We start from the raw sequence: 22640 nt of genomic DNA, 5'->3' as shown, positions 1-22640 counted from the left end.
CTGATTATCTTTACAGTTAGTTATAAAAGTAGTACAGTATAAAAATCTTCTGGCTTTCCGTAGTACCAGTCATATATTTGTTGGTTGCATTTGCAATTGCACATCTAAATGTTTTCTTTATGTATCATAGGAATTGCTCTACAGTCAATAACCGGCTGTCAACGTAAGTATGTTAAAAACAAAATGCCTAAGTGACCTTTTAATTTGGGAAAGCTAAGGGATCACTATAAGAGTCTTACTTGTCAGATAAACTGTATGATAAGCTGTAATTGTTGCAGGCTTGGAAAAGCATGTGGTCACATTTCTACTGGCCCGCTGAATTTAGTTTGAGCTTTTCTACTCTGCCTTGGTCTTAGTGCCTGTGCCCCAGGGTTTACCCAAGCATAGTATTTTAACTTTTTGACACACAGGACACTTCAAGAGGCAAAAATGCCTACCTGCTTGCTCTACCTGCTCATACATGTTATTGTTTAGCTTATGTAGCTTTTATCTAGTTAGCTATCAGTTGTTAAAGCTGTATTCTTTTTGGCTAGATAGTGAGTTGCTATTTTTTTTAAATTTTTATTTTTGTGCCGTAGTGTGTGTTTTTTAATGTAATTATATTGTGCAATTAAAATTTACTTAAGAAAACAACACTATGGGTTTTGTTTGGAGTAAATTATACTTAATAACATAGTGGGTTTTGTTTGGACTATCTGTGACCAGTCAGATGAAGTTTACAAGATTTGAGATTGAATCTCTAGGGCAATATCAAGGAGCATGGTGTCAAAGAAGAGGTCACATAATAACAGGCTAGTACCCTTCCAAACTTTTGGTTATGAAAAATAATGAAAAGGGAAAAATTAGACTTTCTGTCTTTCTCTCTGTTTTAGATTTATGTCCTAAAATAATTCTACTTGAAGTGTAGTAATAGGGTCAATGTCAGGATACTCAGAAACTTAATATTTAGAGTCAACTTAAGTTCTAGAATATTAATATATAGAGTTTACGTAAGATAACAGTAAAGCCTCTTAGCATTTGGGTTCAGGCTAGTATATGCATCTGTTATGTGGTCATTGATAAATGAGCATTTTATTTTCATCTAGTATTTGAACAAAGTAAGATGTCTTCTATTTCTATTTCTGGAATGGTGTTTTGGGGGTATATATGTTTGTAATAGTGATAGAGGCTAAAATTGCGTGCATTCAAATGTTGTTATGTTTTGTCTTTAACATTTAGATATTGATGTAGAAGAGTTACAGAATGAGGAAGAACTAAGCCCGCTTCTAATGGAGTACAATATAACTGTGAACTCAAACCCTGAAATACAGTTAGCAGAGATGCATAAGGACGGGGCATCCATACCCAGTGAATCTTCCACAGAATCTATTAAAGATCTTCAGGAAGTACAAGCTCTCATTAATATTTGAATTAGAAGAACTTAATAATCAGTGCCTTTAGTTTTTTGCACTTGCTATACTTAAAGGATCCCAGACAGTCTTAGTTTATATTTATCATAGTGTTCATACAAAACTTAAATTGGAATGGTTCTTTCTCTAGTACTTTATTCCATAATGTTTCCTGCCTTAACCATTCATTTTGCCAGCATTTATTGAGTATGTATTATGTACCAGACACTATGCTAGACTTTTTGAACATGATTCTTTATTCTGATTGATGGGAGTAGATGTGAGAGGTTAATAGAAAGTAGAAGAAAGCATAGTGAGGAATAGAAAGAGAAAGGACGAAAAACCGCTATTTTAACACCATTTACACAGAGGTAGAGTTAAAATCATCCAGGTTGGAATTTCTGTATTTCTTTATAGATAAGTGATAATAGTTATTATATAGTAACCAAATCCTTCCTAGGATTAATATTTCATTTTATAGACCTAAATATGTTGACTTTTTAAAAGTACCTCCCTCCTCTGTTACTCATGCACGCATGTGTGGAAGTGAGGATTTGTGAGCTCTTTTCAGTGGCCTACTCACTGACGTTCTGTTGTTCCATTACGCATCAGTGATATTTTTTAAGAGCAGAAGACTGAGATTAAAATGAAAAATTTCCATAGAGTCTAGAAAGAAAATGTGATCTATAATACTAGAAGATAAAAGGTTTCAGTGATTAGAGAAAATTTATTTTGCAAAATAACCCATTGTGCAGTTTGCTTTCATATTAACTAAAGGATTTATTTCTTATCTGTCAGGTTAAGAGTAAACCGAAGAAAAAGAAAAAGACTAAGAATAAAAAGGTAAGAGGGTATATTAGCATTATAATAGAGGGATGTCTAATTATGAACACGTGTAATATATAGATTCACTGTTAGAACTTACAATTAATCTAAGTAGACATATAGCACAAGTGACTTAAAAATGTCAATAGCTTATTGAATATATGATTATAGAGAAGTCTATGTGTGTTAGATCCTGAATGAGTTAAACTTACAGTGTGCCTACTTTACTTCCCTAAATCATAATTTATACATTTAAATATACAAATAAGAAATAGAGCCCTAGCCAGGTTGGCTCAGTGGTGAGAGCACCAGCCTGAGGACTGAAGGGTATCAGGTTCCATTCAGATCACATACCTTGGTTGCAGGCTCGATCCCCACCCTGACAGGAGGCAGCTTATCAATGTATCTCTCTCACATTGATGTTTTTCTCTCTCTTTCCCTTCCACTCTCTTTGAAATGCAATGGAAAAAATAGCCTCAGGTGAGGATTAAAAAAAAGTAGAATTAGAATTAGTCATTTAAAAATACTGGAAATAAATGTAAACACCATTCAAAAATTCATACTTTAGTAATATTAAAAAGTCCTTTTATATGTCAGTGAATATCTAGGAATTTCTTGGGGTTTTTTAACATCCTAAGTTTTTTTCCAATTTATTTTATTAAAAGAAGTTGAGATCCTTTGAATATAAGATAATTTTATCAAGATAAAATGTGGACATTGGAATATCTAAATTTTTTTTATATCTTTTATCTAAATTTTTAAGTATAGGCCCTAAAAATACTGAAATTTTTGCATATGGTCATTTTATATAGAATAGTCCTATTCATATACTCAATTGCTGTTATTTGAAGTGCAAAGAATTGTCTACTCATAGTATAAGCAACCAGTCGTAAAAAGTCAGTCTAATTTTCTAATCAGGAGTTCTCATGAAAAATTCTAGCATATAGAAATTTGCTTGTGTTAACAGAGTGATGACAAAGCCCCTATGCATGAAATTGTGTCCTCTGTTATTTGTTTTGAAACATCTCTACCTAATGACAGTTAAAGTCCTAAAAACTTCAGGGACTCACCAGAGGAATGTGATAAAAAAGTAAAATTTGTGTAGCAAATAGAAGGTACAGTATAGATAACTTCTAACTAGTACGTATAGAGACTTTGTAGCTACTGTATATGCTCCCTGCAGTTATGAATTTAATATTTAGCTTCTAATATATTCAAATTGTAAATAACTCTTTGGTCTTAGAGTATTAATTGCTCATGTATTACCCTTCCATGAAGAGTATTAATTACTGTTACATAGTACTCTTATTCTTGCTCCTACTCCTACCCCCCACCCAGGGGAATTGAGGGTCAGGAATAGAAACGAGAGAAAAAGCAGATGGCAGAAGAATAGAAGGCCCTGTGGTGAGGCTTGGAGATAAAAAACAAAAAACAAAAACATGGCAGGAATAAATTTAGGCCTTCAAATTGGATGTCCTCTATAAAGAAGGGAAGTTGCTGAGGTGCATCTAAGAAAACAGACTGATTCATGCATTGGCATAGTTGCCATGGAAAGACTTAAAAGGAGTTTCAGAAATACTAATAAACTATAACTGGATATGTTCATTATGAAGAATAACCAAAGGTCTTCAACTCAGTTATTCAGGTACACTGGAACCAAGGCAGGAGTTCATAATTTTTAATTGTAGAATCAAACTGCCACTAGGCATTGATCAGACACTGAAATGCAAAAACTCTTTTAGTATACAGACAATAAATCAAAACAGATTTGTAAGTACATTATGGAATCTGTATGGAAAGAGATTCTGAAGTTTCTTTTAAGCAAGAGGTGGTAGAAATTAATACTGTAACTTATGTAAGAGTAATTAGTACTCTTAATGGAATGGTAATATATGAGTAATTAATACTCTTAATATGTGTTAAATGTCATTGATATTACCTTTATTTAGTATGTTGCTTTTGTAGTTTTTTTTTTAATCCTCAGCTGAGGATATTTTTTCCATTGCTTTTCAGAGAGAGTGGAAGGGGGGAGGGGGAGAGAGAGAAAGAGAGGAAGCATCAATGTGAGAGAGACACATCAATTAGTTGCTTCCCACACTCGCCCTGGCCTGGGTAGGGATCAAGCATGCAACCAAGGTACGTGCCCTTGGCCGAAATTGAACCCAAGACCCTTCAGTCTTTGGGCTGACACTCTAAACATTGAGACAAACTGGCTAGGGCTATAGTTCTATTTTAATGAACATAAAATTTAGGGCTTTTTAACATTTCCTCCCAATTGTGATTTCCGTAGCATTTCTTTTTTTTTTAAGATTTTTAATATATAAATCTGCTTTTTCATATTCTGATTTTCAGGAACTCTTGTATTTAGTATAGGGTTCTGTAAATGAGAATTCCATGTACCCTTTCTCAAGATATACAATAGGTACAAACTCAGCCTCAATACTCACTTCCAATACCCGAATGAATGATTTTCAGTTGTGTTTCATTACTCAGTAATAGATTACAAAATCCATTTAGTGGGTTACAACTAACATTTTTAAAAAGGAAATAGAATTAGTAGGAATAAAATAATTTCCAGAGTTCATCACCCATTGTTTTAGTCAGTTCAGACTTCTGTAACAAACTGTGATAGACTGGGTGGCTTAAACAACAAACGTTTCTTACACTTCTGGAGGCTGGGAAGTCCAAGATCAAGGTGCCAGCATATTTGATGTCTGGTGAGGGCCCTCTTCTTAGTTTGCATATGACTGCCTTCTTGCTCTGTCATCACATGGTGGAGAGAGAAAGAAAGAGCTAGCTCGTTGGCCTGTTTTTATAAGGGCACTAATTCCATTATGAGGACTCCACAACATCATCTTAACCTGATTACTTCCCAGTGGACCTACCTTCAGTTACCATGACATGGAGGGTCAGGGAGTCAATGCATGAATTTGAGGGAGAGGACACAAATATGCAATTCACAACACATAAAATGGGTAGGGTTTATTTCATGGAACTTATATTCTAGTTTTATAATTATGTATAAAGATGCTTGTATAAATGCATTTACATTATTAGGTAAAATATATTCCTTCTTACGGTTGTGGTCAAAAAGTTTGAGAAACTGACCTAAATGTAGTCAGATCGCTGCACTGTACTGACAGTTAATACAGATGACTAATTCTTGATGCTGTTTTTCAGAATAAGGAGTCAAACGAAGAGCAAGTGTACGTATTAGTTTATTTAATTTTTAAAGTTTTCTTAGTACTTTCAAAATGTGCTTTGCCAGTATGACACAGCCTTGCCTTGGGAAGTGTTCTCATTAGGGGGATTAAGGACAGGTCCTTATCTTAATAAGTTTTCACCATTTATAGACATGACAAAAAGTTAAATTATCCTTTACTTTGGTAGAATAGAATCTCTGGCCAGTTTTCAAGAGGGCTACTCAAGAGTTATCCAATGCTAACAGTTTAATTTGAGGACTGCTTTGGGCCCAGCATAAAATCTTTTAAAATACAGTCTAAATTTGGCTAACTACAATCTAGGACTTAACTTTACTAAATAAGACTTATTTACTAAATAAGACTTAATTTTAAAGGGCAAAATATTGTTTGTCCCAATGATCTCTTTAACAAAAGACTTTGTTTTTATTTGTTTTGGTTTAGTTTGTTTAATTTACCTGAGGTGGTTGGTTTTTTTTAATCCCAGTTGTTAACAGTGAATTTTGAATCTTTATTGGAAACCTTTTAATGTTTAAAGATCACTTATGATCTATATTGTACAGTCATTAGATTGATGACAGTGTAGAATAGGAAGGAAGTAGGGGAGATAATCCAATAAAGAGATCATTATACCCACCAAAAAGTTTAACTGAAATTAGTAGTACCTCTACAGAGCTCACTGTGAGGACATGTTATCTTCAAAATGGTAACAAGAACATACATATTTTGTTATGTTTAAAGCCATCACTTGTAGTTGATAATTCTCATTGATAATTGATATGATCTACTTGGTAAATAAATAGTTTATCATCCAAGATGAATTTTCACTTTGTCAACAAGTTGAGCCCCTAGAGCAGCGATTTTCAACTGGTGTGCCACAAGAATTTTTAAAACATGCAATACATGACTATTTAGTCAGGGACACTGACCTCTTTTCCCTTAGGTTGTCAAATAAATAAAAATGACAGCAGCCAACACAACAGTAGGCCATCTGGTGTGAATGAATCAAAGTTTTACCTATTTTTTTGTGAGACTGGCAAAAAGTATATTTTGTGTGTGCTGCAGAATTTTAGCAATTAGTTTATGTGTGCCGTGAGATGAAAAAGGTTGAAAATTGCTCCCTTAGAGCAATAGTTCTTTTGGTTTTTTGTTGTTTTTTAGGCTGTGTCTAAATGGCATAGAAAGAACTTACTAAAGAATAATATAGTGTCATCAGTAATTTTGCTCATTTTGCCTACAGTGTGGACCCAAACCTGTATGATCATCAGATCACACAGTGAGCTTTGTTTTTAAATGAGAATTTCCAAATGCACAGAAAAGTAAAGAAAATAATATATCTACATTATACATCTACCTATTGTCTTGATTCAACAATTACCACTTTTTTCACATTTGCTTTATCCTTAACATTTTGCTCTTTGTTGAAGCGTTTTTAATCCCTAAGTTTATGTAATTTTACTTCTTCTACATGTTTCAGTTTGCATCTCTTAGTAATATGAACGTTTTCCTATATTATCACAGTGCTATTAATTATTCTTAAAGTATTTAGGAATAATCTTCTGAAGCTTTAAAAAAAATACAAATTCACCTATATTTTTACAGTTGTTGGGGTGCCTGGAAAATGTAATTTGAAATTTTAAGTTTCTCAGGTAACTTTTAAAATCAATTTTGTTTGGGGACCAGTGGTATACACAAGCAGTTGATTTCATTGGACTTCCCAAAATGTTTGAGTCATTCTAGAATACCTTGGTGATACCTAAGGAGTGTTCTATAAGCATTAGATGTCACTTTAACTAGGTTTCAGTGGCCTAAAAGAGGCAATAATGCATCCTAGAGTTATCTTTTTTCTTTCTCTTCACTGATAAAATCAAGTCATTTATATCATGCTATAAGTAAAAGTACTATTTTTCATTCCTATCAGTGAGGTTAGGAAGTAATTTTATGGCTACTAAATAGTAGGCCAGCTGAAAGGGTAGTAACATGCATTTTTACCCTTTAGACATAGGTATAAAAATGGCTTAATTGCCATTGTACATGTAGTACTTTTATACTTTTTGCAGTGGTTCCTAGTGACTGAAATGCATGTTATCACTACAGTTTCTTTAAGATCCTGTTACAAACAAAGCATTTTAAAATCTACTTTATGTTGCTATTTGCAGCCTTCTATTTAAGTGTACATTGAACCTAAGTGCTAAAGTTGATTAAACCAGCCTGTCAAGAATGTTGTGATAGCCTGGCTGGGCATGGCTCAGCAGTTGAGCCTCGACCTAGGATCCAGGTGATTGGGGTTTGATTCCTGGTCAGGGCACATGCCCCGGTTGTGGGCTTGATCAATGACTCTCTCATCATTGATGTTTCTGTCTCTCTCTCTCCCTCTCCTTTCCTGTCTCTGAAATCAATAAAGATATATTTAAAAAAAAAAAAAAAGAATGTTGTGATAAAATAATATAGTAGATGTGGAAATGCTTGTCAGTATTTTTCAAAGCAATTGATATTAATAGTTACAATTTGAAAAAAGAACTTCATGCTCTTGTAGCTCTTGAAAACACTGGGATGAGCAGAATAGGTACTTTGATTGAGTGCTATTTCAAATACGCTAAAAATCATGGTGATCTTTGAGAAGTACACAGTCTGAGCACTGTCTAAACTTTTGACTATGAACCCTTCTGATGCTGAGCATGTCATGAGACCAGTGCAATATTAATTTGGAACACAGTGGCTTAAATGAAAAACTACAACTAAAAAATCGCATTGCTTATGTCACTACTGTAGCCCAAATATGGTAGAAAAGGAAGAGCAGCTGAAGAAAGAGCAAGCAAATCTACACCGAATCAGTAGATTTATGAAAGATGATGCAAGTGATATTCAAGAAGATTCTGCAGCTGAAGAAAAGTTCTATAGCCTGGATGAATTGCATATTCTGGACATGATAGAGCAGGTAAGCCTGGAGAGAGGATAGCCCTGCCTTCCTCCTTCCAGAAATAATTGTTAACCTTTGTTTGCCCCATGACTGTTTGAACAGCATGTTAGTCTAGTGGTTTATTCAGTGTTTATGAGGAGAAAGAAAAAACAGGAAGGGAAGGACAGAGAAATGAGAGAGGAAAACAGAACTTTAGGAGCTAGAAACTTCATTTTACCCCTCAAGCCATTTTCTGCCTTTAATTATTGGGCAGAGTTTATTACAACTGTATTCCTTGCAAAGGGTTTTCAGCTACTTCGGAAAAGGGGGCAAAACTGGCATAATCCCATTGGATTAAATTTCATGAGAAAAATAGTTTTGTAAAACAAAGCTACTTTTATTGTTTTTTAATTAAACCTGGTTGTTAACCGTGAAATGTTTACAAACAATATCAGTGTACAACAGTCTTTTCTTTGGTTCCCTTCTTGGTAGTAGTCATTGCTGGAAATGAGATACCTATATGTGAAGGTGCATATGAACGTGATAAGTACTCTACAGAGTACTTACTGTCACAGCACTATTGTCACAGCACTGTTGTCTGTGTCCATGCATAACCCATGGACACAAACAATAGTGTGGTGAAGGCCTGGGGGTAGGGGTGCAGGGTAGAGGGGATCAGTGGAGGAAAAGGGGGGACATTTGTAATACTTTCAACAATAAAGATAAATTAAAAAACAAAAAACATTTAGTACCTGCTTTGTCTCAAGAGCTACGCTATGACATGCACCCTGTGATCATAGTGTTTATAAATATAGTGGAGAAGTTGAACATTAAACTAAGGTATGTCATGTAATAATTTAATAAGTGCTTGAGCAATTAAGGCTCCTCCACTCCCAGTCTGTGTGACCTTGGGCAATTTTATCATCTCTAAAATGGAAGTATTCATTGCCTACCTCATGTGGTGTGTTTTTTTTTTACAGCAAAAGCATTACCCAAAAAATGCCTAAAAAATGGTAAACATGCAGATAATTTTATCCAACAGTAGTATCAATAGACAGGTAACTGTGGTATTATTTAGTGAATGCTGTAATTAAGGAGAGGCTGTGTTTGTTTATCTGAACTAATCAGAAGGGATGTCTGCATTGATACCTATAAAGCATGAATAGGTGATAGATGGCAACTTTAAATTTCCTTTAAGTAACTGAAATATTAGTGCTTTTTTAAAAGAGGAAAATAAAGCATGCATATTTCATTTGCTCAATAGGGCTCAACCAGCAAGGTATCTGCAGAATATGGAGAAACTGAGAAGGAAAAGCTTGCTCGACAACAGCAGCTTTATAAATTGCACTATCAGTGTGAAGTAAGTACTTTCGCCATTGTATCTAAGGCAAGGCAGAGGTAGTTCAAATGTTCAACTTAATGCTATCTTTTTTTAAAGAACACAATTTTTTTCTTTCAATTTTTAGTGACTTAAGCAGAATTAACTGAAATAATATTTTTCTTTGAGTAGGATTTCAAAAGACAGTTGAAAACAGTGACATTTCGGTGGCAAGAAAACCAAATGCAGATTAAAAAGAGAGACAAAATCATCGCATCTCTTAATCAACAAGTGGCTTTTGGAATCAATAAGGTTTCCAAGTAAGTACAAATCCGTTAACAGAAAATTCTGGGTTTGCTCCACAGTGAACAGTCTTTAAAAGATAATCCCTATGTAGCCACTGGGTGGCATTGTGACTGCACATTAGGAACTGCCAACCACAGGACTGCACTTAAAAACCAACTCTATTTTTGCCTTGCCAGATGAATGGAGAAATAAGCAACTGATCACTCTGTATATCAAGCTTTTCATGTATTAGATGAATAAGTGTGAAGATAATAGAATTTCATGAGAAAGATAATTAACTTTAAGATCATGATTCTAGTTTGTAAAAATGTGACCAATGATTGGCTGTTTCTTTATAGCATATGATAAATATATTCCTCAAAGACACCATGGAATCACTTGCATTCTTTTTTGTGTTGGTCCCTCAGAGAATTTGTGTTCCAAGCCCAAGAGATGGAAAATAAATCAGATTCCTGGAAACTTTTCTCACCCCTACCAATTTCATTTATCTTACAACCTTAAAGATTAAATGCCTAAGACTAAAAATTCTGACTTAATAGGGAAAAACAAGTGTCTTGTTTTACTTCTTCTAGTAATCACTGCCTCCAATAAGAATCAGTTGAAAGAATAATATAATTTGTAACAAATTATTTTAATGAACAGTAGTACCACAAGATACCAGTCATTATGAAGTCTAATTTGAAATCCTTTGCAGTTCCTAGACTGCTAATAAGAAGAATAGGCAAGTTCTAGGAAATATCTTAAAGTGAGGAGTCCAAAATACTAATTGTAAAATTGGATAAATATTTGTCAGAAATGTAGGTCTTAAATTTCCCCCCACATATCATATCCAACCTGAAGAGGTTTTTAAGAAGAACTGAATGACATAGTTCTGGCAACATAATAGCAGTTGAAAATACTTTTAGGCTTGTCCATGCTGGACTTAAGAGAGATCCTTCAAGTTCAGAAGGAGGTGAGTACCAAAGATAGCTTGGGCAAACTAAGTGCTGCAGCCACTTAAGAAGGATTCAAAACTTTGTCTTTTAGCCTGGAAGATAATGACCAATCCAGAAATGTGTTACATAATACCAGAGATCAGAAAAGTAATGCCATCCATGCAGAGGAGTTTCCTTTCTTTTACTATTTGAGGATATCCCTTCTCAACTCTTGATAGCTGACCCAGGCACCCTTATACGCTCAACACTACAAACAGATCCCGTTAGGGGATGCGTATGTCTTCACTTAATAAGCATTCAGTGTTGAATATTCACCAAATATTTATTAAGTACTAACTGTGAGAATAATTATGTAAGGCACATGTAGAGGATACCAAGACGTGTTAGACATTGACTGTGAGCTATTAGAGAGTATAGATTACCATGAGGGGATTAAAATTACATATAAAGATGGGCTTCCATTTCCACCAAGATATAGTAGCTCCATTACTTGCAAGTCCTTCATCTTACAACTAAAACACCCTCAACCTAAAACAACAAACAAACACAGGAAGACTCTGAGAGGTGGAAGAAGAAAGCAGACTGTCTAGCGACCTTTGGACTTAAGGAATGATGCATCAGTGATTTTCCTTATTGCCTCCCATATATCCTAGACAGGGCTCTGCAGAAGCTCCCAACCTACAACTGCCAATAGGCACAAGGTGAAAAAAGCTCCAAGAAAAACCTGTTCCCTTTAGCCAAAGAATCAGGAAAAGGAAAATATAATAAGTAGAAACCTCCTTAGCATTACCCACCTACTCCAGCCAAACACTAGCAGCCCCATACCACTCCTTGGAAGCACGCAGTGTGTTCTGACAAAAGCAGGTGGCAGGAATCAGGTTGCTCTGCTGGGGCAGTAGTACTGGTCAGGCAGTTGGCCTTCCACTCCCCACCAGGAGGAAGCAGATAGTGCTTCAGTTCCTCTGCCAAGATAGCATCAATGTGGTCCAGCTGCGAGCTAAACCTCTACCTCTACCCTGCATCAGTGGACTTAACGAACTGATTTGAGGTGGGACTAGTCAGTGCTAGGTTTTTATCCCTGCTCTCCCTATGGGGAGCTGAGTCTCCACCACTGGGGCTAGTTGGCACTCCCCTTTTTTCCCTCTCCTCAGTTGGTACCAGAGCTCCTACTCCACCCTACAGCAACAAAGCAGTGTGAATAAGCCGTTCTACACTTCACTTGAAGTAGGAAAAGATCAATAGCAGTAGGCTATATATGCATATTATAATACCTAGGGCAACAACAAAGAAAACTACACAAATAGAGATACTCAAAAACACTTTAAGTCAAGATGGAGTCCTAAAAAAATGTTCAAATAACCCACAAGAAGGTAAGGAAAGAAAATCAGAGGGAACAGAAAACCAATAATGAAATGGCTGACCTAATCAGTAACATATCAATAATTAGCTTAAATATAAATGGTCTAAATACACCAATTAAAAGACAGAGACTGGCAGAGTGGATTTTAAAAATAAAACAAACAACCATTGACACAATGTGGTAAAGGCCTGGGAGGGGGATGTTGAGTGTGGGATAGATGGGCTCAAAGGAAAAAAGGGGGTGCATCTATAATACTTGCAACAATAAAGATAAATTTTTTAAAAATTTAAAAAAATAAATAAATTTAAAAAGTGTGATCCAATAATACGCTATTTACAAGAAACTCACCTCAGTTTCAGTAACATAGGTAGGTTGAAAGTAAAAGGATGGTAAAAGATACTCCGCAAACATTAATAAGAAAAAGTAGGAGTGGTTATATAAAGCTATATTAATGTGATAAAATGGGCTTCAGAGCAAAGTAAACTACTGGAGACAGAGAAGGACATTACTGATGATAAAAGGATCTATCAGGAAGGCACCAAAATGAAGTCATATGTACCAGCAACAGAGCCTCAAAATACATGAAGCAAAACCTGACAGAACTGAAAGAAAGAGAAAAATGTACAATTTTAGTTGACTTCAACAACCTATTCTCAGCAATTTATAGAACTACTATACAGAAAACAAAGATAAAGAAGGCCTTTACAATACCATCCACTAACAGGATCTGATCGATACTTATAGAACAATTCACCAGATAACAGCAGAATGCTTATGCTTTCAAGTGTCCACAAGAAATACACCAAAATAGATTATATCCTGGGCCATAAAACAAACCTCAACAAATTTAAAAGAATTGAAATTATGCTGAACATAGATCACATGGAATCAAACTAGAAAACAATAATGCTAAGATAATAGGAAAATCTCCAAACACTTGGAAACTACACAACACATATCCAATTATTCCAAGGGAAATAAAAATACATTGAACTGAATTAACGTGAAAATACAATATATATCAAAATTTGTGGGACACAGCAGTCTGAGAAAAACTAACGTGCGCATTAGAAAAGAGGGAAGTCTCAAAGGAATAATATAAGCTCCTACCTCAAGAACACAGAAAAGAAAAGCAAAATAACCCAAAACAAGCAGTGGGAAATGATAAAGATTAGAAATAATGAAATCAGAAACAAAACAATAGAGAAAAATTCATGAAATAAAACTGGTATTTTGAAAAGATCAATAAAATTAACAAACGTCTAGCAAAACTGACAATAAAAGAGAAAACACAATACCACCATGAAGAATGAAACAGTGATATCTCTACATATACCGCAGGCATCAGAAAACTCTGCTGAGTGAAAAAACCCAATCCCCAAAGCTTATATACTATATGATTCCATTTCTATAACATTCTTGAAATGACAAAAATTTCCCCAAAAAATGATAAAAATGGAAAGCAGATTAGTGGTTTCAGGTTATAAGGAGGAGATGGGAGTGGAAAGGAAATGGGTGTGGCTATAAAAGGGCAAAATGAGGGATCCTTGTGATTAAACTATACAGTATCTTGAACTGTATCACTGTCAACATTGTCATTTTGCAGGATGATACCATTAGAGGATGGTGGGTAAACAGTACATGGGACCTGTCTATCATTTTTTACACCTGAATGTGAATCTATGAGTATCCCAAGAAGGTTAACTTTTTAAAAAGTACATAACTGTCAAATGGAGCTATTCTTCATAAGGATTTTGTTGTGATAAGAAAAACTTCACTGAAGATATAGTATTGAACCTATGCTAGGTAAGATGAGATGGGAGAAAAGACAAAGGGCATCTAGGCAGAAAAAAAGCATGAGCACTATGTGTTCTCATAGAAGCTTTCGAGCCTATTTTTGTTTAACTAACTTGATCATGTCCCAAGAATATGTGATAAAAATATAAATAATCTTTATTTGTAGAATGTTGATTTTTTTCATCTTAGGATGTGTGGTGGTCAGTAGGAAGCAAAAACTAAACTTTTTCCTTTGGCCTAATTCAATGCCAATCTTACAGTAAACGTTTGGTAAATATTTGTTGATGATAGTTGCAATTTTAACAAAGAAGATTTACCTAAAAGTGACATTTTGTACAAATTACAATAAACACTTAATGTTAAGAAACTGCTGTCAGTGAAGTCCGTACAATAAAATTAACAGCCAGCCAGAATAAGCTTGAGAACTTTAGATCTTCTAGAAAAGAAAATCTAATTCTACTCTATCATGGTATTCATGAGAAAGATAGAACTGAGAAGTTCTGACTGCCTGAACATATAGAGCTGGTTCATGTCCAAGCTGGATGATAAGAACGGTGCATACCTTATCCTCTCTTATTTACAAATCCAGGTCTTCTGTATTCCCTATCAGCACTGTCAACTCTTAATACCCACTCTAAACAAGAGCTTGGTAAATATTGAAATTATGGAAGCTTACAAAGGAAAGGAAGGTGTAGGTTTTAGAAATCTTACTACTTTTCAACTCTCTTTCCATTCTCCTGTATATTACAATAACAAAGTTTGTATTGCTTATTATTTACTTGAGAACATGACCTGTTTTGTATAAAAAGAGATATGTTTTCTTTTATTGCATTTTCAGTCCAATAGAACATTGTAAGTCTCTATAGCTTCTAAGAGGCTTAGAGTAAAGGTGAGTGGGTAGTCTCTGAGATCTGGTAGTGAGCAATCCAGCCAGCATTTAAAGTCACTGTTTTAAGGCATTACCATTCTAATAACTTACATTAACCAATACTCCTATGTATCTCAAGTGTCTCAGCATATTAGAAACTTAAAAAGAAATGTGCTTTTGCTATAAATCTCTTTCTACTGAAGCAAACTAACAAGGTGATTTAAAAGCTTGGTTGTGAAGAGAAATATAACAGCGCAAGGGAGGAATATAAAAAATGGTATGTGAATATATGTTAACCAAAAAGTATTACTTTGCATTTTTCTTAACAGCTTCTTGCATATTAGTTTTAAGCTAATCACTGGTTTTGTTTTCTGATTTATACAAAATTTTTATCCCACCTTCCCAAGATTAGGTCATATGAGTGATTCCCAGTTTTATAGTTTTTATTAAAATTCTTATTTGCACATAGTTTTATTACTTCTATATTTAAGGTCTGATTTCTTTCAAACCTTAAGTCTTTAACAGTTTGCATGACTTGATATATCATCTCTTTAAGGAACTTAAAGTTCTCAATCCCACCACAGGCCTAGAATATCAGAGGATACCATCTCTTGTTTTCTAGTGGGTAAACTGAAGTACAAAGAACTAAAGACATTTTTCTGAGGCATTGAGCTGGGAATACAAGATAAGATAACTCTTCTCTTTAGCTTTCTAGTTTATAACTTAGTTAAAACTAAGGGGTTAGAACTTAGTTCTTTCTTTGTGAAGTCAGTTAAATCACGCATCAGAAATAAGCAGAAGGACTAGGTATCAGCGTTTAGTTATTTTCAGGCTCAACATTTGTGTCCCAAAATGGGCATACTTAAACCTTCCTCATCTATAAGTAGAGCTGACTATATTAATGACAAATAATTTCTGACTTTTTATCACTTTCTTCTTTGCTTAGGTTACAGCGTCAGAGCCATGCTAAAGATAATGAAATCAAGAACCTTAAAGAGCAACTTTCCATGAAAAGGTACAAACAACTATTGCTTCGATTGAATGCACCCTCTCTGAAACTATGTATTCCACTCAGCATGTTCTGGCTCGGGTAGCCATGTAATTTATCATTTAAACTGGGGCACTTTGAGCCTAAAATTGAACAGTATTTGTAATTATACTGGGACAACAGGTATATACTGGAAGTGCCCTTAGGCAAATTGGGAGGTATGTTCACTTTAGCTCTGGCCCTAGAAAACTGCTGAGACAGAATAAATCAGCCAAATTATGGTCTCACAACACACTGTTGTCAGAGACTAATGCTTATTGAGTTCTTATCTCTTTACCCTAATCCATATAACTGGGTGTGACTGCTTTATGAAACTGGCTTAAATTCATAGATTTGCCTGTAAGTAATTTTTTTATAATAGCTTTTTTGAGATCTATTCGTAAAGCATAAAATTAACCCTGTCTACAATTCATTGGTTTTTAGTATATTCACAGAAGTGTACAACCATCACCACTATCTAATTTCAGAACATTTTTATCACCCTAAAAAGAAACCCTGGATTCATTAGAAGTCATTCTTCATTCTCTCTTTCCCTAGTTTCTGGCAACCATTAATCTATTTTTTATCTCTGGATTTGCCTATTCTGGACATTTATTATAAATGGAATCATTTAATGTATGGTCTCTTGTGATTAACTTCTTTCACTTAACATAATTTTTTCAAGGTTCATCTGTGGTATAGCATGTATCTATACTCATTACTTTCTGTGGGTAAATAATATCCTATTGTATTGATATACCACATTTTGTTTTATCTTTTCATCAGTTTATGGACATTTGATTTGTTTTCATTTTTGGCTATAATGAATAATGCTGTTAAACATTTGTATACAAGTGTTTATGTGGACATGTTTTTAATTCTCTTAGGTATATATGTAAGAATGCAATTGCTAAGACATGCAGTAAACTCCATTTAACTTTTTGAGGAACTACCAAACTGTTTCCCAGATCAGTTCACCATTTTACAACTTCACTGACAATGGATGAGAGTTCTGATTTCTCTACATCCTGACCTACATTTATTGTATTATCTGTCTTTATATTACCCATTGTAATGGATGTAAAATGGTACCATTGTGGTTTTCATTTGCATTTTCTAATGGTTAATTATATAGAGCATCTTTTCATGTCCTTATTGGCCATTTGTTTATCTAATTAGAGAAATATCTGTTTATATCCTTTGACCATTTTTAATATTGGTTTGTGTTTTTACTGTTGAGTTTTAATTGTTCTTTGTATGTTCTGGATGCAAGTCCCTTATCAAATATTTGCAAATATTTTCTCCATTCTGTGGGTTGTCTTTTCACTTTCTTGATGATGTCCTTTGAAGTACAAAAGTTTTTAATTTGATGAAGTCCAATTTATTTTTTTCTCTTATTGTAGGCAAATTTTCTACAATATTCACTGGTATAATAAGTCTCTTGGTTAAGATGTCTGCTTGAATATTTTATTATTTTTCCCCCCTCAAACACTCACCTCAGTGGTATTAACAATATATTGTTTTATCAAGCTTCTCGTCAATGTTTGTCAGGTACTCAAGTATCCAGATATTTCTAATAATAAAACATTGAAGATAGCTTTTGTGAAAGTTCCCTATTACCATGTTTTATTTCCAATTAATTGCTTTCATTTAAGACATTGATTTGCATGCCCTAGAGTTCTGGGGCTTAAGCTGAAATGAGATAAGGAAAAGAAAAACCTCACAGGTAGCCATTTTCCATAATGCCCTTGATAAATAATGTCCTATTGTCATTGTCCTCCCTGTTAAGCTATAGGATTTGTTTTCATTCTGAGGTGTTGACTGTAAGCACTGAGAAAACAATAAAATATTTTCATGCACGGACCTAGCTTTATGACACGGATAATAAAAACCTCTGTAGTTGCTATTGTTGGCATAAAAAAGGCTTGTAGAAACTTTATGTAAAATTTATTAACAATGAGAATACCTAACACTTATTTAGTACTTACTGTGTGCCAAACACAAAGTGCTTTGTGTATATTACCTGAATTCATTTTCACTATAGCTCTTTGAGGTAAGTGATACAATTTTCTCCATTTTTACATATGAAGAAACTAAAGTACAGAGAAATTTAGTAATTTGCCCAGGGTTTCACATTTAATAAATTGTGGAACTCAGATTCATCCTCAGACAGCATGATTTGAGAACCAAGTTTTAAATTATTACCTCTATATTGACAACTTTAAAACTTCTGTGCTCTTGATAGTAAAGGATAACAGTAAGGCTTAAGTAATGTCTTCTCTTGTTTACTTTTCAGGAAATCGTTAGCTAATCATTGAATAGCTTATCTTTCTTCCTCCTGAATAAGGTAGAAAAGTATGTTCTTGCTGCAATGTTACTGACTCTTCGATGGTCATGTATTTCAGATCTCAGTGGGAAATGGAGAAGCATAATATGGAAAGCACAATGAAAACATACTTAAGCAAACTGAACGCAGAAACTAGCAGAGCTTTAACAGCCGAGGTAAAAAAAGAGAGAGACAGAGATGGGGTCAGGGAGACAAGTTTTACTTGTGTACTAATTTCCTAAAGAATTTTAAAAAACAGACACAAAAACTGTTTTGTGAATAAAGAGAAATAAGACATTTTAGGACCAGCCCTAAAAACTCAGCTCTAACCTTTGTGCTTTTTTGACTCATTGGCATTTTGTACATGATTACTGCAGTGTTGATCATATGTTGTTTTTCTTCAGATGACTCCAAGAAATTGGTCTGCTTCAGTATGTATAGCAAATGCAGACATCTTGGGGAAACTCTCATGAAGCCAGGTCGCCAAGCCAAACTTCAAAGAATAACATTTCACTGCTACCATATCTCCCTTTGCTACTTCTTACATAGACCTTCTAAAAGCACATATACATCATACACTCCAGTGTCAAAAACCAGCTTACCTTCTGGACCCAGAAAGTTAACCAGTTTCCACTAAGTTAGCTTAGAACCCCACAGCTAGGGTCTCAAAAGAAATATATGTGTATGTAATTTTTGTTTATAGATAACTAGATAAGATTCAAGTTTTGGAGAGTTCACTAACATTAAAATCATTACAGATCTTCCCTCCTCTTTCCCAGTAAGCTCTGTTCTTTAGCAGAGTGCTCAGAAATCCAGAGGTCAACAGTCGAGGAGTGATACCTGAACCAAAAAACTTTGGAGAATAACGTGTTAGAGTTCCAGTTTTAACAACAACAAAAAGCTCAGATTACCTTAAGAGCTCAAATTTGTACTCTTTGTTTTTCACTGCTTTTAGTCAGGAAGTTTCTACTTCCATTATTAATTTTAGAAACACTTAATGCTGTCTAAGAGAATAATAAATTTTTTTCAATAATGGTGCAAAAGGGTTTCCTGCTGTGCGATTGACATTGGACTAGATGACCTACAAGGCCCATTGGACTATAGGGTCCTATATGGTCTGATTTTCTTACCCCTTCATCAGTTAGAAAACAAACAAATAGCAGGAATTTCTTTCAGTGTTCTCTACTCAGTACTACTCAATACCCAGACTGCATCTAGTATCAATTAAATTAGAATCTCTGGGACCAAGCATCACTTTTGAAAGTTGGTTTAAAAACTTTTGAGATGATTCCAGTGTATGTGCAAGTTTGAAAACTGATCTTCTAGAATGTTCACAAACCCAGTAACCACTGAATAAAAGATTAGAATTTCAGAATTGATCAAAGAGATTTCATAATGTATCATGGATGGTCAAGAAGCTCAGTTACTGTTGGAAGAGACTGAAAAATGGCTTAAAATTTACTTGAAATGGTTGAGAAAAGAATGTGTTCATTTACAAAGACACCTTCAACTTCTTTTTCTTTCCTTCAAAAACCTGCAGGTATATTTCTTACAGTGCCGTAGAGATTTTGGTTTGCTTCATCTAGAGCAGACTGAAAAGGAATGCCTCAGTCAGCTTGCCAGGGTGACTCAGATGGCGGCAAGGTAACCTTTCCCTCTTCCTTAATGTACCTTGATCTCAGAGATACTCGAAGGTGGCTCCGAGGTTGAACATAATCCGTGATATGTTTTACATATATGACATCAGAGTCTTTGGAGTAAAGAAGCCCTTGTGTGTTTAAACTTTAAAAGTCACCTAGTCGCTTTGATGCTTTTACTTTGTTGCTTCTGCTGAAGCACCAAGAAGTCTACTGAATGCATTAATAGCTGCTGGCAGTTTTCTCTTCCTCCACATTGAAATAGATCAAAAATCTCAAATAGACATGCATGAAGACCAGATATTTACAAATCAAGGTGGATTTTAAGTGGAAAACTTCTCAAATTTTTTTCTCTTCAAAGGCTTGATTTTTAAATACTTTTGGAGTATTTTGGGGGCAAATCAGTATTAACACTCCTAAAATATGTTAAAGGCAATTTCCTGCTGTGTTTTATAAATGAGTGATTTTCAAATACTGCGCAGGTTGTATGAGATTCTCCTTAAATTTATAATTTTATGTAAGTTTTATAATTAAAACTTCAAACTCAAAGAATTAAATTAGAATCTCTGGAACCAAGGCATCATCATCATTATTATTATTATCATCTTAATTCTCACCCGAGAATGTGTTTATTGATTTTAGAGAGGAAGGGAGAGAGAGAAACATCGATTGGTTGCCTTATGAGCCCCAACCGGGGATCAAACTCACAACCTAGATATGTGCCCTGACTGGGAATCAAACCTGCAACCTTTTTGGTGTACAAGACGATGCTCCAACCAACTGAATCACCTGGCCAGGGCACATCATTATTTTTTAAAATAATTTTCACTTTAATGATTATTCTTCATTTCCAAAGGATCAGAATCTCTGAGATTTAGCAAGATTGCCAAGATATACTGATGTGCATTCAAGTCAGGGAAGCACTGTTTAAGTGATCAGTCTCTTTGCTTACTAGACGGAGAAAAAATGCTCTGTAAATTAGAATATTATCAAGCCTCTTTGTATAAGATGATTCCAATGATAGCTTGTTCTGCTCTTTTAAAGCTTTTGTACTGGGTGATACTGGGCTGGGGATGTTTTAACAGCCTTTTGGAAGACTCTGAAATCTCTCTTCTGGAGACAGCAGACCCTAAACACCTCAAAGCTATTCTTACTTAAGTCATTTGGCGGGGATGTTTGTCAGAGCTGCTGTGTTTGTGCCAGTTTATGCACTGCTTAGAAGCAGCAGTCTAATTGCAGAAGAGGTACTTCTTTGTCATTTGCTCTCCCATACAGAATATCTGTTTCTAATTTGCAAAAGAGCCTGATAAGCCAACTGTGGCCTTGTCATGTCAGGGTTAATGTGAAGCTAATCTAAAATCTGCTTCCCACATGAGTATTCTCAGCATCAGATGACTAGGGCAGTTTCTTCGTTTGGCTTTCACTGCCCACTTCAGTGGAGGGATTTCTGTGCAAAAGTTTTATAATATATCCTAAAAATATATTGCCATGCTAGAAAAATAAAAATAAAAACCTTGCTGTGCTGAAGCAGAAGTTATGTTTTCTCTTGAAAAACAAACAAAAACAAAACAAAAAAACCACCTCATTGTTTCTAGTTCTTGTTTTTATTTTTAATAATAAGCCCTTCCATATAATTTTGTGCCCATTTGAGGTAATGGTTGGTGATGGAGCTAATTTTGTTGTTTTATATTATCGACATATATGCTAGAAAACATAATGGAAAATTTTGGAAACCTAATTCTTATATAAAAAGAAAGAACCTCCTCTTGCGTCTCCTTGTCTATTCCAGCAACCTAGAATCGCTTCAGTTAAAGGCTGCAGTAGACAGTTGGAATGCCATTGTGACAGATGTCAGAAACAAGATTACATTCCTCAGGGTAAGTTGTGAAGTATGTTTCGAGTCAATTGACTGAATGTTGTAGGTGGCATGTACTTAAAGAAAACATTTAACATTAAAAACAATTGCTAGAGGAATTTAAGGAAGAGCATGTTTTTCATTTCAGTTACTAAAGTTTATGCCTTTTTGAGGTTTGAGATCGATTACTTCTCCATAGTTGGTTGTAGGTAGCAACCAACTTAGTACAGTAAATGCTTAACTTAAACATTGTGCCTCACACCTAATTTTTTTTAGAATTCCAAAGCTAACTCGGCTCCAATTAGAAATAAATGTCTAACTTGGTTTTAGTAATTGTGTTTGTACAGAATTAAAAGGAAGATCAAGCAAACCCATATTAATCTTCAATCTTAACTTTTTATGTAATTATTCCATAAAGTAGAATAATAGTCTTAATTATTGGTTTAATACTATTAGGACTATGATAAAGGAAATATAAAGAAGTAACCCACTGAATTTTTATTCATTTGGGTTTGGGATATTTTTGTATTTATATCTTTTTTTTTTTTTTTTTAATATATCTTTATTGATTTCAGAGAGAGGAAAGGAGAGGGAGAGAGAGAGAGATAGAAACATCAATGATGAGAAAGTCATTGATCAAGCCCGCAACTGGGAATCGAACCCTGATCGCCTGGATCCCAGGTCGATGCTCCACCACTGAGCCACACCCGGCCAGGCTGTATTTATATCTTAAAGCTTATATATAATGTTGATTGTCTTGTGATTTCACAACACAATGACATTCAGCTGTGAAAATCTGCCTCAAAGCATTAACTACTTCTAGCTTTTTTGTTCGTGGTTTTGACTGTTTCTCTCCCTTACTCTTTCTTACTCAGTCTTTACTGATGCTTAGCATTTCT

At 34.6% G+C, this 22640-nt stretch overlaps 1 protein-coding gene across 17 annotated transcripts in view; it reads left to right on the top strand.

Annotated features, from left to right (window-relative positions):
- DZIP3 (DAZ interacting zinc finger protein 3) overlaps positions 1-22640 on the top strand; it is a 74033-nt gene that overhangs the window by 39617 nt on the left and 11776 nt on the right. For all 17 annotated transcript variants that reach the window (XM_081138533.1, XM_081138528.1, XM_081138537.1 and 14 more), the window contains 11 exons: positions 131-163; positions 1219-1385; positions 2187-2231; positions 5394-5419; positions 8186-8351; positions 9577-9672; positions 9823-9950; positions 15843-15911; positions 18329-18425; positions 19790-19893; positions 21676-21763. In XM_081138533.1, the coding sequence (XP_080994659.1) occupies positions 131-163; positions 1219-1385; positions 2187-2231; positions 5394-5419; positions 8186-8351; positions 9577-9672; positions 9823-9950; positions 15843-15911; positions 18329-18425; positions 19790-19893; positions 21676-21763 (1019 nt within the window). The remainder of the gene's footprint in view (positions 1-130; positions 164-1218; positions 1386-2186; positions 2232-5393; positions 5420-8185; positions 8352-9576; positions 9673-9822; positions 9951-15842; positions 15912-18328; positions 18426-19789; positions 19894-21675; positions 21764-22640) is intronic.

Source organism: Miniopterus schreibersii, assembly GCF_964146895.1.
Source record: "Miniopterus schreibersii genome assembly, chromosome: 5".
NCBI classification, from domain to species: Eukaryota; Metazoa; Chordata; class Mammalia; order Chiroptera; family Miniopteridae; genus Miniopterus; species Miniopterus schreibersii.
The sequence above is the reverse complement of the archived record's forward strand: the minus strand, read 5'-3'. Positions and strand labels throughout refer to the sequence as shown.